A 19,224-nucleotide genomic window follows, 5' to 3' on the forward strand; every position below is an offset into this window, starting at 1 on the left:
CGAAAATAATAACTAAGAGACTAACAAAATTGACTCATTCCATATTAATAACAGAAAAAATAATTTGCAACCAATCCATGAATCATGTAGTCAATCCATGCATCTTGAATTCTTCTTGAGTAGACGTTTGGACCTACATGGCCTATCAAAAAGTTAATTGTATGACTGAAAAGGATGGATCGATTACAAGGCATGTTGGTAGTTTTTAACATTAATTCTATATTTACCTATGAAATTTCATATTCATAAGAATCGATTGGTATAAGTTTTTAACATTAATTCTATATTTACTTGTATTGTGCATATTAATTCCATAAATTTTTAATAAATATTAGCTATTTTTATGATTTTTTTGCATTGTAGACTAAAAATTAGGCAGGACACTGGCTGAATATGAAATATTTTGAACTACTCACACAAGAAGGATACTGATGGTGTCCTTATTAATGGCAAATTAAGACTGGTTAATGTAAGTTTATTTTGAACTACTACTTAATTTTAATTTACTATTTTTTAACTTGTAATATTGCAATACCTTACCATACGTATTTGCTAATCACATATAATAAAATATATTGCATTATATTTACTAGAAAGATTACACAAGTGTAATTGTGAAAAAAATATGGTTCTATTCCAGAATCACAACCTATATTCGATATGAAAAAATAGGTTGAAATATGTGGTGACACTTCTAAGAGAAGAGTGTATGGTTTTGAAACTTCAAAATCCAAATTTATCTATTTATTTTCTCCTCATCATTTGCTCAATTAGGATAATCTTCTCAGCTCACAATGATGATTGAATTAGTAAATGAGTTTATTGATGCAAAACAAGCCACAATAGAGCTGAGATAATGGAGTGAGAAAGGAGTTTATGTCCACACATGGAAGTCCAGGCACAATATCTTCACACTCAATGACATATTTCTCCTTTCCGTCAGAAAATGATGAAGAATGGTAGTTATGTAGAAAAATGTTTGACTTAGAACTAACCTAACTTTAGTAAACGGTGCATCTTTAATTAATGCATTTACAATATATTTTGTAAATTTTATTATACTTGACATCTTTAATTATAGATAAAATTTTGTACATTTGTATTATAGTTAAATGCTATTATATGAATTTAATTGTTGTTATTTTTATATATTATGTTGATGATCTTGTATAATTAATAAGGAAAATATATAAAAATAGAGAGAATATAAAATTTTATCTATTGGTGATGGATTTGCAACAAAGATATTTTAATTAGCGATATATCAATGAAATTAGCGATAAAACTTAATATATCTGTAAATGGAAAATCCTGTCACCAATAGTAGCAACGACAGTTACGATAGAATGTGTGAGCACCAAATTTGACATTTTATGATAGATTAGTGATGACATAATTCCATTGCAAATTTTAGCAATAGACATGTGCCGTCATAAAGCCCGTCGCTAGAAGTACATTTCAGTTGCAAAACTTTAGCAACGAGAGTATCATAAATAAGTTTTACTTCATTGTAAATTTGTTGCAAAATATTTTTTTATAAAGAAGTTCTTCAGCGATGGAAAAATTTCCACCGCTGAAGCCTAGATTTCTCTTAGTGATATACCTCTAATTGGCAACTCTTAAAAACTATTTTATATCTAGGTGTATGTGTATATATCTCACAAAATACACCAAATATAATTTTAGAATTATCACATTCAAATATTAGCTAATTTTGAAAGTATAAAATAATAAATTTATATTTTTAAAGTGAATATTAAAATAAAAAGCTCAAACTAATTAATAGAGATAAAATTATTATTAAAATAACAAATTTTAAAATAATGCATTTTTAGACTAGATTAAATATTTAATGAATTGATAATTTAAGAATCACATTTAAAATACTCTCATTTTTTTTAAGTATTACAATTAAAATAAACTCCTATATACACTTAATTTATTTTTTGATGGCATATAATATTCATACTAATATTTTTTTTTTTTGAAAATTATCTAATTATTTTGATTTAGTTTTAAAAATGACAGAGAAGATAATGCATGTATATATATAAATTTTCTGAAATATATTTAGTATAGGGGTGGGTTAAAAATAGACATATTGTATAAATTAATTATAAATTTTTAACATAAAAAGATATTTTTTATTGTTTTACTTATAAAATTATTGTAATTGTAATCTATTTCAATTTTTTTGAGTTTTTCTTTAATTTTATTCATATATGTATATTTTATACAGAAAAATATTAATAAAGTTTAACCGTTAAATTATATATGTGTATGTGAAATTGGGTTTTTTTAAAGAAAATATATTTTCATTTTAAATTAAAACTAAATTTAAAAATATTAGGGTAAAAAACTATTATTTCAATAATTTATTATTATAATAAATGATTAAATTTATTTAATTATTAAATCAATTTATTATATTATATGCAAAACTGAAAATTATATATAAACAATAAGTTAATACATAATATGTAAAGCACGTTATTAAAAACTTTTAGTTTTGATAATAAAATTTAAAATTTAAAATTTATTATAATTATAGTCAACTTTTAAAATTATTTATCTAATTGGATATTAAAATCTAAATTTATGTATAATTATAGATCAAAACTTTCAGTTTTAAAATATAATTTGTTAAATTTATTGCAATTATAGCCGAATCTTAAAATAATTTTGATATTTTTAACTTAGTATACATATCGTTATTTTTTTATATTTTTTAAATATTAATTAAATACATGTATGCAATATTTGAAATTTGATTATCTATATACTTAAAACACATCATTCTTGTTGTTCTAATCGCTAATTTATTCAAAATAAAAATTAAAAATTAAAATTAAGGATTAGAACAAAAGAGTTATATATTTTTTACTGTATATAGATAATTAGAGTTAAAAAATAGCTCAGATACATATAACACGTGGAATAATACATGGACTAATTTAAAAATTAATTAAAATTATTTTAAGAGTTTGCTAAAATTACAATGAATTTAAAAGATCGGATACTAAATTAAAAGTTTGAATTATAATCGTAAAATTTTAGATTTTATAACCAATTAGATAAATAATTTTAAAAATTTATTATAATTAAAATAAATTTAAAAATAAAATTTCATCATATAAAATTGAAAGTTTTAATTATTATCGTAATTAAACTAAAATTTTAGCTTTTTATATTCAATGAAAAATATGATAAATCATAACAATATATAACATACTCATTTTGTCGATGTGGGATATAAATTCTATATTCTCATGTCATATTTGTTTCCTAATCTACAAGACACAAAAATTCAATTAAAACTGTTATCTAAAAAAACTTATTTATATAAAATATGGTAAAATTTATTCATTCATATATATATATATATATATATATATATATATTCGCACATAACACGTCTAGAGAAGAATTAATCATCATATCTGATCACTAAAGTTGTAATAATTATTAAAAACAAATAAAAATATTCTTCCAATATTATTATTTATATTGTTATTATAAAATAAAATTACTAACAGTCAGTATACTCAACACTATATATAAAAAAATATAAAATATAAAAATTGACATCTTTTATATCGCAGCCAAAAGTTACAAAATAAATACAATTCAAAAATTAATACAGACCTACATAATATGTATAATTCTAGAAATCTCCACTTGAAGCCAAATAACAAAAATTAAATATTCTTTTTAAGTACCGGGATTGGAGATGACAGCTATATTCTTTTTTTTAAGAAAATTTACAGTTTGATCCTCTAATTTTTTTCAAAATTTTATTTTAATACTACAATCTTTTAAATTTTTATTTTATACCCAAAACTTTAACAACTAAAATTTCAAATCTCAATTTAATTTAAACTCCATCCTCAATCATTGTTATTATTCTTTTTCTAATAATAATTATAAATATTATTTATCCAAACAATAAAAATTAGGATGTTACAACTGTATATTTTTTTCTCCAAATAACTATTATATATTAATTTAAAAATAGTTAATTTAAATTATTTATTAGCTCTAAGCTAATTATTATATATTTCTATAAATTTCGTTACTTGCCGGGATACAATCTCATTATTATTAAGAATAATTTAAATTATAAATAAATTAAATATAAAAGAAATTACGTTAATTTGTTTACTATTAAAATAATTAATTATAATTTTTTAAAAATTATTGTATTATTATAACATCTTTCTAATTTTTAGATTTAATGTTTAGATTTTATTAATAAGATATTTATTTAATAAATTATATATATAAAAAAATTCAAATAAAATTTAATTCTTTATTTTTATATATATTTTTAATTATTTGAAAATTGTATGCTTTTAGTGTTAAAATAATTTTATTTATTGTGACTGATATCATTCCTGCTTAATTATTATAATTGGTAGGTAAAATAATTAATAAAAACAGATATCAACTTATTAATATTTAATGAAATAAATATAAAAATATCATTTTATCATATAACATGTATAATAATTAAAATATAATTATTTTCAGGCATATATATAATTTTTTATCGTATTATAATTATATTTAATGATTATTTATAATATTTTTAATTTAACTATTTTCTCTTATAAATTTTAAAAGGGTAATATGTCTGAGTAAAAGATAAAAGTCAAAACGGATACCAATTTGTGGAAAACAACTGATTCGAAATGCAATAGGAGAGTTTCATTCTCAGTTATCTATGAACTATCAATTACCACCACATTGATTTGACAGTTTAGAAGGTTATCACTAAAATCAGCAAGAATAGACCGCCTATTGTTCGTTTTAGATAATCACAACCAACTCCAAATATCAATATGAACAGATTGGACAGCATTCATCACATTTTTTCCAACGGTGTAAATCTGTAGCAAGCTTGCATCGTTCACCTTGTGAAGTTTTTCCAAGGACTCTTATAGTGCTTTCCCCTTGAAGTTCTTTAAAAACCACCTTTCAGCTGAACTACTTAATGCAGCATTAATTTAAAACTGAGGCCTTTTTTTCTAATTTTTTTTTTTTTTGAAAGAGAGAGAAGTGTATAATTACTGGAAAGGTTGGCCTAACTTTTGGAGTCATTTGCTATTTGCTAACACTCAAGCAAGACAAGCATTCTATTTCATCAGAAAATCCATTGAAAAAAAGGGAAAGACCAAAAAGTAGTAAACAACTTATTAAATGTGGCTAACACACATTCTCATGAACCCTCTCAAAGTCTGTAAAGGTCCATTTACGTTACACTAAAATCATATCATTCGCGAGAAACAACCACCAATTGTTTTCCGATATTCCGGCCAGTGAACAATCCGATTAGAGATGCCGGACCACTCTCAAGTCCTTCAGCAACATCTTCTACATACACAATCTTACCTTGTTTGATATATGGAATAACCGTTTCCAGATATTTTGGATAGAGGTGATAAGAGTCACTAACAATGAATCCTTCTAGGCGAAGTCTTTTCCAAATAATATTTGGGAGGTTGTGTACACCTTCAGGCTTGTCAAGATTGTACTGGGAGATCATTCCACACACAGCAATGCGACCACGGATCCTCATGTTGGGAAGTACTGCATCAAGCATTTTTCCCCCTACATTTTCAAAGTAAATATCTACGCCTTCAGGGAAATACCTGCCACAATAATACAGCCTAATCAAGATTTCCACCCCATAAACTAATTTTAAGATGGAGAAAATTACCTATGGCTGGTCACAGAATTCTATTATGAAATTTTGGGTCAGAAAATACTATAAAAAATGTTAAGAACTGACAAGTTAACCTGTATTTGCAGCTGTAAAATGCTACCAACTTGTTTCTTGAGAACAGGAAATCCAAATTGCAATTGTTTTCTCATGCAGTATATAACTGGCTAGAAATTTCTAATGAAATTTTATAGTGATCTAGCAGAAAATATTAAATTGAAGCTTGAGATCAATGATGTTTAGAATTTAATACTACTGCGTCCTCACCTTTTAAGAGCTGCATCTAAATCTGGCTCTTCCTTGTAGTTGAAAGCCTCATCAAACCCGAACTTGTTCTTCAGCAGATCAACCTGCAGATGTTGTAGAAATGATTAGGAAGAAAACAAAAAAATTAAATAAATAAAAAAAAAAGAGCTCCTTCATGAATCAACTAATGACTCTTGACTATAATTTAGCAAGAGAATAAGATTACTAACTGAACATTTTGCATTTTCTTTACTAAGATCAAATAAACTAAACTAAACCAAAGGAAGAATTTTACATTTTTTTTTTCTTGAACATGAATGCAAAAGTAATCCAATGCAATTTTCTTAACCAGCCAAGTAAGAGTACATCTACATATTCACCTTTTCTTTTGATCCAGCACTTCCAACAACATAACAACCGAATAATTTTGCCAATTGTCCAACAAGCTGACCAACTGCACCAGATGCTGCTGATACATATACATATTCTCCCTTCTTAGGAGAGCAAACCTCATAGAAACCGGCATAGGCAGTCAAACCAGTCATGCCTAAGAGGCAGAAAATAATAAAATAAGCAAGAATTTTCACCATCAGGAAAGGATGAAATTACTATTTTCCTTGCAGCAGAAATTCTCAAGTTTCATATGCTTTAACTAGCAAATTATTTCAAATCATACTTTCATGTAAATACTTACCTAGAATTCCAGTATAATAGGAAAGGGGCAGATCAGTTTGTTCAATTCTAATTAAAAGCTGCGGTGACACTTGAAGAGTGTACTCTTCCCATCCAGTAAAACCCCAAGCAAGGTCTCCTTTCTTGTAATTTGGATGAGTAGAATCCAGAATTTTGACCGCACCATATCCACTAAGAGGCTGCATAATTCAAAACATCAAATCACTATATCCTTAATTGAAAACCGAAAAAACCAGCAAATTGAATCCTAAGCTTTCCTTGAAGCTTGATTCGGTCACCAGCAAGCAATTACAAGAGTGGAATTGATTTCTCAATGGACCTTAACTAGTTGGTTAAAGGGTCTTGCAGGCATTTAACAATTACATCAAGAAATCTAAAATTCTCTAGAAAACAGCAAGATGAACACAAAAGGAAGTGTCATAAACTGGGTATCGAATATGATTCACTGACCTCTCCTGGCTGGAAGGAAGAAAGATAAGAAGCGGCACCGTTCTCGGCCATGCGGCCTCGCATATAAGGATCACAAGACAAGTAAAGATTCTTGACCAAAACTGCATTTTGCGTGTCCGGTGGGATGTGGAGCTTTATAGAAGAAGTGACAATTTGCATATCGGACTCCTTAGGATACCCTGAGACATAGTTCTTCAATACAACCTGCTTGTTGCTCACTTCTTCAGCCATTGTTGCTTGTTGAATTAGATGTTGTGCATCTTGGGAGAGAGTTCTTAGCCCTTTTATACGATCGCAGCCAATGGGAAAGGAGGAGCACGCAGGAGGTGTGAAATGGAAAGTGCAAGTCGGGTTGCTGCAAAAGCGGCAAAAGTGTGTGAATGGAAATAGCCGTTTCTAGATTTTATAGAAAATATGCTCTTTTGAATTTTGTGATCATATAATGTTATGTGATAAATAAATAAATAAACGCTTGTACAAACATAATTATTTAAAAAAACTATATAGTAATTATCCACCTATAATTAATATATCATTTCTTAATTAAATTGACATTATATAAATAATAAGCTGTAGTATAATTTCTCTTTTTGCGTCTCATCTGTTTAAGTCCTAAAATTTTGGTTGTTATTTTCTATTATTGAAAGATAAATAAATTTTAGATTTTAGATTTTAATTATTGATACATTTGTTTTTATTTGATTTTTCCATAAAAGACATTCTAATTTCTCTTTTGCGAAAAATGTGTCTGATTGAAGATTTATTAAATGATAAATATCCAAAACATAACGAAAGTGACGTATGTGATGACACAATTTAGAACATATGCAACTCAATTTTAATTTGGGCTTTGGAGAGTCTTCTCTTTCAATCCCTCTTTAATCGCAGTATCCTTTTCTTTTTCTTTTTCTTTTTCTTTTTCTTTTATTTTTACTATTTATTTTAATATAATTAAATGAAAAAAAACGAAAGTGACGTATGTGATGACACAAATTTATTTTAATATAATTAAATACCCTCATACTAGGAGTTTCAAAATTATTTCCAAATTTTAAAAATCTTCTAAAATTTTTGAAATTTATTTTTTTATTTTCATTTAAAAATTATTATTACTATTATTAGAATTTTTAATTCCTTTAAATCTGTAAAATTTTGTTTATCTCTTGAAAAATTTATGATATTGCCAAAAAAAAAAAACTTTCACAGATATGCAATATTTCTGAATTCTTTTTGAAAAATGTTTTTATTTCAGTTTTAAATTTGAAATTAAGAGTCATATAAACTCCAATTTTGTTGTATAAAAAAATCATTAATAAAATATCTTATTTCTGGGATTCCAAAAGCCGTCGTTGCTTTCATGGATGGCTGACCTACGCGGTGCACATTCTTATTGCTAAGGGTCTGTTCAGATTCCCCTTCTGTAGCTATAGATAAGGTTTTTGCTTGGTTTTATTTCATAGTGTATGGATTTTTCTGAACTAGACCTCATGATTAATACTTTATTGGCCTCCTTAATCTTCAGTTGGTTGTTTAGTTAGATTTTCTGCCATTTTAGAGGGAGGTTTTCAACTTTGGCATTTTGGCAAGGCCTCTCTAGCTCTGGTTCTCCCTGGGTAAAGCAAGAGTTCTTTATTTTTATGGTTTCTTGGTGCTTTCGGTCTTTAATCTATGAACTATGCTTCTCTATTTACTGTTTAGAAGCTCAACGAATGGAGGTTCTTAGGGCGCTCGAGGCTTTGGCGTTAGAGATTGGTCTCAAGTCTTCCGCTGTCTATTAGGGTTTATTTTTTAAGCTTAGGGTTTTGAATGTTAATTGGGCCTTCAACCTGCTTGTTCCTTTAGGCCTTAACTTCTTTATTGTGTTTGGCCTTGACTTGAGTTGTTTTTGTTTTTTCAACTTCCTCTGTGTTGATGGACAAAATCAAGCCTCCAAAGAACTATGCCATGTCCAGGGAAAGCATGAAGGCGACTCTAGAGGCCTTTAAGGCCTGCCAATCAGTTGTGGATGTGACCTGCGAGGTTTTTCATGTTGTCTCCCCACCGTGGCAGGCCGAACTGTTGCCCCTGCTTCTTCTCGGCGCTGGTGCCCGTGGCTAAAGGCTCTCGATCTGTGGCCTCCAGGACCTCCTCTCAGGCAAGGCTCCGGGCTCCTCTAAATCTCCAGCGGCTTCGAAGCCCAAATCCACCTCCAATCCAGCCTCATGGGAGCCCATCACCATCAATGAATCCATAGAGAGTGGCTCCAATGGGGGGGAGGGACTGAAGTCGCTCCTCTGGTGATTCAGTCCCGCTAGGTTGCTGCTGCTGTCGTAATTAGTGGTGCTACCGGCAAGTGAGCCCAGACTTTTAAGGCCTCCTCTGAGGACTGGGTTGTCAAAAAGGCACGCGCGGTAGGGCCTCCAAAGACTGCTCTTCCTTCCCCCACAGACAAATGGAAGCAGGTCATGGGGCAGCTGACCTCGGCTCCTGACAACTAGCTCCTTAGCGCTGCCGAGGTGATTCCTAAGTCTGCGGCAGCTTCTGTGGCCGAGATGCTGCGTGACAAGATGTTTGGGAAGGGTCTCAAATGTTTCTGACCTGCGCTTCCTTGCTCTTGCTAGCCATCTGGCCTGCTCTACCAAACAGCAGGTTGCCTTCTGCTCACGGTCTTAGGAGGACCTAGGAGATAGCCTCAGAGAGATGCTCCTCATGGTGAGTCATCTTGCTTTCCTTAGGCGTATTTTATTTTTATTGTTTTCTTATTCTCTGTTTGCTACCCTTTTTTGATAGGCGCTATGTGTATTCATGAAAATCGACACTCGGGATCAGTTCTTTCAAAGCTCGATGGAGCAACGCATTGATGAAGCCTTCTGTGAGGAGAACATCTTGGCTACTGGTGAAGCTCGTGGGAACATCATCGATCTCCGAAATCAGATCGAGGACCTCACCAAACGCCTAGGAGATATGCGAGAAGAGGTCGGCAGGGCTTTCGAGCGGGCTTCTGCTGCAGAGTCTCAACAAGATGAGGCCTTGGCACAATTGTTTGCTCTATAGGAGTCCTGCTACTAACGTGATGAGGCTCGGGCCTAGCGCGATGAGGCTTTAGCCTGTGTTGCTGTCCTTCGATAGGAGCTTAATAAACACGTTGAGGACCTAAAAGGTATGGTCTTGGCAGTGGAGTCTTGCCTTCAACAGCAACAACTTCGTCAAGAGGTCAGTGCTCTAGAAGAGAGGTGTTCTGCCCTATTGAAGGATGCCCAGGCTGCAGAGGATAGGGTGCAGCTGGCCTGTGAGGAGCGTCTCCAGGAATATAAGGACTCTGCTGAGCTGAAGGCCAAGATTCAACAAGCCTGCGAAGTACGTCTTGAAGAGTACAAGGCCTCCGATGAAATGAAGGAGAGAATATATCGTGAGGCCTTCCGTATGTATGCTTTCGGCTATAATTAAGGCCTGAAGGCAGCTAGAGATGCCCCTTCCACTTCGTTAGCGGTTCTGAGCCCTTGAAGTTGATTCCGACGGCAAGGAGGTGTGCTATAGAGAGGACAACAATCTCTTGCCTAGGAGAGCTCCTCCCCCATTAGCTGGACCTCAAGGAGAGGATACTGTAGATAAGCCCTTGAACGATCTTGTTAGTTTGGGCTCCCCTTCCCCTGTTGTATCTGTAACTCATTCCAATGAATAAATGAATAAATAAAGATATCTTTTTTTGTGTACATATCTTCGTTTCTATCCTTTGTGTTTTCTCTCTTGTTTTCTGACTTGTAACTTTGTGAATGACGATCTGTGGATGTTGACACCTTTGTATATTCCATCTTAGTGTATTTTTATTTGTGTACTTAGACTAATTTTTGAATGTATGACTTTCTTTACTCTTTCGAGCCATTTAGTCCTTTAGGATTTGGTTTGATTGCGTTTACTTCTATTTGTATACTTAGACAATTTTTTAAGTGTGTGACCTTTTTTGCTCTTTCAAGCTGTTTAGTCCTTTGGGACTTGATTTGACCACGCTTAGGTATGCAACTGTCTTCATACTCTGGCTTACGAGCTCGTGCTGTGTGTCCTGCTAGTAAGCCTAACTCGCTTGGCTGTCTTATCTTGTATTAATGAATTTGAGTTGTTCTTGGCACAATCTACCAAGTGAATATATTCGGGCTGTGAGCCTTTTTTTGTTCTTAAGGGAGTACTTAAGCTATCTTTTTGCGCTCTCTCCTGGGCCACGAGATCGGTTATATCATACTTTAGTTAGTTTTCATGTATTTGCCTCGTGAGCTCGTTCACGCTTACGTAAATGATTGTTTTATATTTAAGCCTTTTTCGGGTGTTGTGGACCCTTGAGCTTGTCCATGCTGGGAGCTCGGACGCTTTATACTTGGTATTTTTCACGCGTTTATGACCAGCGAGCCCATCCTACTGGGAGCTCGGTCGTTTTATACTTAGCCTATTTTTATCATATGCTTATAGGCTATGAGCTTGTCCAGACTGCGAGCTCGGTTATTAATATTTTTTATACTTAGCCTATTTTGTCATATGCTTATAGGCTGCGAGCCTGTCCAGACTGCGAGCTCGGTTATTAATATTTTTTATACTTAGCCTATTTTGTCATATGCTTACAGGCTGCAAGCCCATCCGAACTGCGAGCTTCCGAGCTCGGCTATTACTTTTTATACTTGGCCTATTTTATCATGTGTTTATAAGCTATGAGCCTATTCATGCTGTGAGCTCGGTCATCTTTTATGCTTAGACTATTTTCGTGTGCTTATAGCCTGTGAGCCCGTTTGTGCTGCGAGCTCGGGGATTTGGATCTTTGCTTCCTATACCTTGGTGCCTCGAGCTCTTTTGTGAGCTCGGGCTCAACTTTTTGTTTACTCGCTGAGCCTCATATAGGCTATATTTTAGGTTAGCTTTTTGCTTGTTTAACTTAGCTTTTCTTTTCAGGGGAGGCTCAAGGCCTTTATTCTTTCTTCGTTGATCTTCTCCCTCTCAGTCGATTTTATAGTGCCAACGATCGTTCTACGAGACCGGTCACCCACCTCACTGGGGGCTTCTTCCTCTCAGCCGATTTTGTGGTGTTGGCAGTCATTTTTCGAGGCCGGTCATCCACCTCACTGAAGGCTTCTTCCTCTTAGCTGGTTTTGTGATGCTAGCGGTCATTTTTCGAGACCAGTCACCCACCTCACTGAGAACTTCTTTCTCTCAATCGATTTTGTGGTGCCGACGGTCATTTTTCGAGACCAATCACCCACCTCACTGAGGGCTTCTTCCTCTCAGCCAGTTTTGTGGTGCTAGCCGTCATTTTCCGAGACCAGTCACCCACCTCATTGAGGGCTTCTTCCTCTTAGCCGATTTTGTGGTGCCGGTGGTCATTTTTCGAGACCGGTCACCCACCTCATTGAGGGCTTCTTCCTCTCAGCCGGTTTTGTGGTGCTAGTGGTCATTCTTCGAGACTAGTCACCCACCTCACTGAGGGCTTCTTCCTCTCAACCGATTTTGTGGTGCTCGCAGTCATTCTCCGAGACCAATCACCTACCTCATTGAGGGCTTCTTCCTCTGAGCAGGTTTCGTGGTGCCGACAGTCATTTTTTGAGACTAGTCACCTACCTCACTGAGGGCTTCTATACCTACTTCAGGGATACTGAAGATAGGGAGAATTGAGGCAGCAGTTCTCATTTATATTTTAAGGTACGGAGTTTTACATCGCACGTTCTTTAAGGAAAATACCTTTTCAGGTACTAGATGTTCCATGCGTGAGGCTCCAGTTTTCCTTGTAGGTCTTCGATCCGATATACCCCAGGCTTGATGACTTTAGTTATCTTGAAGGGACCTTCCTAGGTTGGTGCCAGTTTTGCGCACCGCTGCTCTCTTCCCGGTCGCTTCCAATCTCCTCACAGCTAGGTCCCCAGCTTTCAAGCTCCTTTCTCAGACCTTCTGGTTGTAGTACCGAGCTACCTTTTGCTGATAAGCAGCAGTGCGTACTTGAGCCTCTTCTTTGATTTCCTCCAGGGCATCTAAGTTGCTTCTCAATTTTTTCCCGTTGGTATCCTCATTGTTGAACTGGACATGGTGAGAGGGGATCTGCAGCTCTATGGGGACTACTGCCTCGGTTCCGAACGCTAGTGCGAATGGTGTCTCCTTTATTGGTGTCTGAGGTGTAGTCCGGAACGCCCATAGGATGCTATTGAGCTCGGCTGCCCAGTTCTTCTTTGCTCCATCCAGTCGCTTTTTCAGTCCTTGAAGGATAGCCGATTTGTCACTTCCGTCTATCCATTTATTTGGGGATGAGCAACCGAGGAGAATTTATGCCAAATGCCCATATTCTTCGTGAAATCCTTAAAAGGATTTGCAGTCAAACTATTTTCTTTTATCTGATATAAGTGTCCTCAGTATTCCAAATCTGCATATGACGTTGCCCCAGACGAAGTCTATCACCTTGCAGGTTGTGATTGTGAGTACAGCTTCTGCCTCAGGCCACTTAGAGAAGTACTCCACAGCGGCTATCACGAACCTCTTCTGCCCCGTAGTTTTTAGGAAAGGGCCTAAGATGTTGATTCCCCATTGTGAGAGCGGCCAAGGGCTGGATATACTGAACTGTGGTGTGGCCGGGTTGTTGATGGTATTGGCAAATCTTTTGCAGACGTCACATCTTCTGACAAACTCTTCTACTTCTTTTTTAATTGCAAGCCAGTAGTACCCTTACCTGAAAATTTTGTTTGCCAATGTGGTTGCCCCTTCATGGGCTCCACAAATTTCTTGGTGCACCTCTTGAATTACCCTAGCAACCTCCTCAGGACCCACACATCTCAGCCATAAGCTGGACTTCCCCCCTCCAGTATAAGGTTCCTTTTATTGCCTGGTAATTGGTGGCCTTAGCTGCGACTCTTCTTGCTTTTGTTTTGTTTGCTGACGACTTTTTAGCCTCCAAGTATTCTAGGTACGGAGTCATCCAGCTTTGCCCTTCTTCGATCTGCATTACAGTGGCTGGTTTCTCAAAAGTAGGGACATTGATGTGCTGTATGTACACTTCGGCTGGGAGCTGTTCTAGTTCTTCTTCGGACAACCTACTAAGTAGGTTTGCTTCTACATTTTCTTCCTTGAGTATCCTCTGATATTGTACAGCAATCCCCTGTTCACCAAGGTCACCTTCCAAAGCTCGTACTCTGGCTAGATACTTTTGCATGACAGGGTCCCTTGTTTAGTATGCCCTTGTTATTTGATTAATTACTAGCTGGGAATCACTATTTATTTTGAGATCGGTTGCCCCTACTTCCAACGCTATCTGTATCCCATTTATGAGGGTTTCGTATTCAGCCATGTTATTAGACACTGCAAACTCCAAGCGCAGGGCATAGCAAATCCTGAATCCCTCCGGGCCTTTCAAAAGTATTCCTGCTCCACTGCTCCTGACACTGGATGCCCCGTTTACAAATAAGTTCCAACTAAACTCCCGCGGCTGTTGGTCTCTGTCCCTTCCTTAAGTCGAGCTCGGTAACCCATCACTCTATTCCTATTGTTCTGAGCTGAAAGAGCACTCGGCTATGAAGTCAGCTAGGGCTTGGGCTTTGATGGTCGCCCGAGGTCGGCATATGAGGCAGTATATGATGATTTCTACAAACCAAGCCAGCATCCGTCCTGAAGTTTCAGGTCTGTGCAAGATTTTCTTTAAGAGATGGTCTGTCATCACAACTCTTTGGTGGCACTCTAGGTACACTATGAATTTTCTCACTGCTAGCAACAAGGCAAATGCAAATTTCTCTATGTTCATGTATCTGACCTCGGCATCCTTGAGCACTTTGTTGACGCAAAAGATAGGCTTCTGCTCTCCTGCTTCCTCTATCACTGGCACGACACTTATGGCTTATTCTGAGGCTGCTAAGTATATCAAGAGTTCTTTCCCGGCCAGAGGGTTGCTGAGCACATGTGGTGAATTGAGGTATTGCTTAAGGTTTTTGAAGGCCTCTTGGCAATTCTTTGTCCATTCGAAGCTTGGAACTTTCCTCAATTTCTTGAAGAATGGCAGGCACCTTTCTATAGACTTTGACATAAATCGTTTGAGTGCCACCACCCTTCTCGTGAGCTTCTGCATATCCCTTACATAGGTCGGCTTTGTCATTTTCAATATAGCTTTCACCTTCTCTGGGTTCGGCTCAATGTATTTTCTACTAAGCATGTAGTCCAGGAATTTTCCTCCCCTGATAAAGAAGGCGCACTTCACTGGGTTTAGCCTTATTTTGTACTGCTATAGCACTCCGAATACTTCTTTTAGTTTGGCCAAGTGCTGCTAGAAGGTTTGGCTTTTTACCACCATGTCATCAACATAGACCTCTATATTCCTCCCTATCTGGCCTTTAAAAATCTTATTCATCAGTCGTCAATACGTCGCCCCTGCATTTTTCAGCCCAAAGGGCATGGCCCTATAACAATATGTCCCATCCTCGGTTATGAATGAGATCTTTTCTTCATTTGACCTGTCCATGAAAATTTGGTGATATCTAGACATAGCATCAAGGGACAACATATAATCGAAACCGGTTGTAGAATTGATCATTTTATTTATATCGGGAAGGAGATAACAATCTTTAGGGTAGGCCTAGTTTAGGTCAGTAAAATCTATACATATCCTATATTTTCCATTGGCTTTTTTAACTAAAACAGAGCCAACTAACCACTGTGGGTACATAACTTCCCTAATAAAACCAGCCTCCTCTATCTTCTGGACTTCTTCCCTGGTGGCTTGTTGTTTCTCCTTCCCGAATACTCTCTTCTTTTGATTTATTGGTTTGACTCTATGGAGGATGTTCAGCTTGTGTGTCATCACTTTCGGATCTATCCCTGACATGTCTGAAGGCTTTCAGGCAAAGCTTGAGGCATGTCCTCTGATAAGAGCCATTGTTGTCTCTTTCTGATCCTTGTCAAGGTTGTGTTGATGCTGAAGACTTTGTCAACTTCTTCTTCAGATAATGGGAATGTCTCTAGCTCATCAATGGGCTCCATCTTGGCTTCCTTTTCTCACCCTGAACCTCCATGACTTTTGGATTCACCTCTTCTGAAGTTGCACTTGGCTCTACCACTATGACCATATATACCACCCGGGCTTCCTTTTGCCTTCCTTGGACTACCCCTACCCCTACCTCTATGGAGAATTTCATGGTCAGGTACTGAATACTAGTTACTGCTTCAAAATCATACAGCACCGGTCTTCCCAGAATGACATTGCAGCTCAGGGGGAACTTTATCGCAAGGAATATCGTATAATGGGTGCGTGATAGGGGTGGTTCTCCCAGTGTCAGGGCCACCTTTACATTTCCTTCCATCGCCATGGGGATTCTCCCTATCCCCTTAACTGGGGCCTGTCTCTAACCAGTTGCTCCTCCGGGATGTTCATCTGTTGAAAGACTCTGTAGGGTAGTAGGTTCACTTCACTCCTGTCATCCACCAGGATCTTGCAGACCCAGAAGTTGTGAATGATGACTTAATAACTAGGGCATCATTATGAGGCATCTGGACTCCGTGGGCATCTTCAGGAGAAAAGGAGATGGTCACCGGGGAGTGCTCCACTACTTGCATGATTTCATTGTTGCTCCTCTCTCTACTCCAGTTCCTCTTCTTTCCTCTCCTGCTCACCCGACCTCCAATTCCCCCATGATCATGTTAATTGTCCCACTAAAGCCATCATTCACAGGCCCTGCCCCCTATCTGCGAGGTCTCTCTGCTATCGCATTCTGCTGAGGCTTCTCTCCCTCCCGCTTTTTCACGAAATTCCTGAGGTGCCCCCTCTTAATAAGTCTTTCTATTTTGTTTATCAACTGGTAACAGCTATTAGTATCGTGGCCGTGTGTTCAATGATACTGGCAGTACTTGTCTGGATCTCTTCGGCTGGCCTCGACTCTTATAGGTTTAGGCTTGTACTCCCAGTTCAACCAAGAGCTGTTCTTTCAATCTCTCCAACTTCTGGTCTACATCTGTATCCTCTTGCCTTGGCTTTTTTTCTAGGCGGTATCCCCTCTCCAACTCCTCACTTTTCGACCTCCTCGTTGGCTTAGCAAAATAGCTCTTAGCTTCATTATTTTTTATGAGCTTCCTTACTCTCCGGCCTCTTGCTTTGACCGCAGGCTCATTTTTCCTATTAGCTTCTCTGCTCCTTTCGCCTGTCCTTCGGCTGTTTTGTTGGGAACTTGGTAGTTGAAGGTGAGTTGGGGTTTGGTGGCGTTGAAGCCTTCAGTCGCAGGGAGTACATTTAGTGAGGTGTTGAGACCCCTCTGCTGCAGTATTTGCCCTAGGCAGTAGGCAGTATTTTGGAATTAGAGAGCCATGGTTTGCAGCTCCTAGTCAGATAAGGTTATCCGGGGTGTATTCCCGTCGAGTTTAGCAAGGGGTTAAATAATATGGTTGGTTGGTTTGATGGAGCTGTAGGGCTAGAAAATAAGAACTGCTGATCTTCATGAGTAGAACTTAGGTTGTTTGGGGTATTGGTGGTATGGTTTTCGTTATGGTTAGTCATGTGGATCTCAGTGGATGTTATGAAAATGGAAACTTCGGTGACAAAACAATCTCCTTCGTTCCCACATATGGCGCCAATTAATGTTCTGAGATCTAGAAAGGAATAAGTTTTCTGTGTTTATGGAAAAGATTAGTCTGAATGGGTCACGCTTACCTTTCTTATTCCTTTTTCCCTTGTCCTCTAGTGATACATAACCGCCACCCTGCTACAGTACCACTTGTCTATGTCACGCAGAGTCATACGTACAGGCATACTTGCTTACCCATCCTAGTCAGACGGGCATTTAATTCCCCTCCGGCGCCCGTGCTGATAGGATCGCGGCATAGCTGAACTTGCTTTCCTACTCCCTGTCACGTCAAATGAGATAGACTCCTTTCTAGCCAGTCTGGACCTTCGGTTAGCCCAACCTGCTTTAATCGCGGGTTGGAGGGTGTGTTGATGGGTCAGTTTGCACAGTAAGCTCTAATGAGTTTTTGGTTTGTCTCTTTTTTAGGACTCGATCTCAGTCTGGATATTAGAACCAGCGGTCATCGATTATAAATTCTATTTACACGATGTCATGTATTCAAAATATTTAAAATAAGTTTTATTTAAAAACATGAAAGAGTTCATTAAAATTATAATATATTTATTTTAGTTTTATTTGTTGAGATAAATACACATAATATGTGCAAAATTTTTTTATCATTTTGATAAATAAATAATAAAACACTTATATAACATAATTATTTTAAAAACTATGTAATAATTATCCATCTGTAATTAATTAGATCATTTCATATAATTAAATTGAAATTTCATATAAAATACGCTATATAAATAATAAGCTGTAATATAATTTCTGTCTGTTCAACTCATAAAACCTTGGTTGTTATTTTCTATAATTAAAAAATAAATAAAATTGAGATTTTAAATTTACATTATTGAAATTTGATTTCCATAAAGACATTTTAATTTAAGTCAGTTTCTCTTTATATTTTTATAATTTCCATGAAGGTGACGTATGTGACGACGCAATACTGAACGTATTCAATTCGATTTTAGTTTGGACTTGGGAGCGTCTCCTCTCCTCTCCTCTCCTCTCCTCTTTCAATCCCTTTCATTCCCTCTTTAATTGCAGTATCTTTTTTGCTTTCTTTTAATTTGACTATTTTAATATTTATGTTTAATTTCCAAATTTATTTTTTAATTTAAAAATTATTGTTACTGTTATTTAAATTTTTAATTCCTTTGAATCCGTAAACTTTTGCTTATCTCCTGAAAAATTTATTTAATTGTTCTGAAGTGTCACTTTATTAAGCTGAGATTGTATATTCCATCAACCCATGATAATTAAATATATAAATAATTTTATAAAAAATAAAATTTAATAAATTTAATTTGGATCTTAAACTATTTTATTTGTTATGTGTATTTCATTGGCGAATAGATTTTAGTAGTTAGTGGTAGATAATATAATATATTTGTTGCATTGGAAAAAATTTATCTGATTCAGATAAATCCATCCATGAGATGGAGTAATGAGGGAGCTCCAAATAAGTTATTTGATTATGGAAACTTCCAATCTTAAAATTTTCACTATATTTCATATTATGCCTTTTTTAACATAATAAAAATAATCAAATGATATTTTGATGAA

General features: G+C 35.6%; 1 protein-coding gene across 1 annotated transcript; it reads right to left on the reverse strand.

Annotated features, from left to right (window-relative positions):
• Nucleotides 1-5,171: 5,171 nt before the first annotated feature.
• Nucleotides 5,172-7,496, reverse strand: LOC110614417 (2-alkenal reductase (NADP(+)-dependent)). Its single transcript, XM_021755942.2, has 5 exons — nt 7,112-7,496; nt 6,663-6,840; nt 6,349-6,515; nt 5,990-6,072; nt 5,172-5,651 (listed from the first exon to the last, which is right to left on the reverse strand). Exons 1-5 carry the CDS (start codon nt 7,340-7,342, stop codon nt 5,273-5,275), a joined length of 1,038 nt encoding a protein of 345 aa, XP_021611634.1. The 5' UTR covers nt 7,343-7,496; the 3' UTR covers nt 5,172-5,272.
• Between the last annotated feature and the right edge of the window lie 11,728 nt (nt 7,497-19,224).

The sequence above is a fragment of the Manihot esculenta genome, chromosome 5 (assembly GCF_001659605.2).
Source record: "Manihot esculenta cultivar AM560-2 chromosome 5, M.esculenta_v8, whole genome shotgun sequence".
Lineage (NCBI taxonomy): Eukaryota > Viridiplantae > Streptophyta > Magnoliopsida > Malpighiales > Euphorbiaceae > Manihot > Manihot esculenta.

Coding starts and splice junctions, on each gene's coding strand:
- LOC110614417 (XM_021755942.2), bottom strand. CDS start 7,342: ATGGCTGAAGAAGTGAGCAACAAGCAGGTTGTATTGAAGAACTATGTC. Junction 6,073..6,348: donor GTGCTGGATCAAAAGAAAAG/GTGAATATGTAG, acceptor CAACATCTGCAG/GTTGATCTGCTGAAGAACAA. Junction 5,652..5,989: donor TTAGATGCAGCTCTTAAAAG/GTGAGGACGCAG, acceptor TTATTGTGGCAG/GTATTTCCCTGAAGGCGTAG.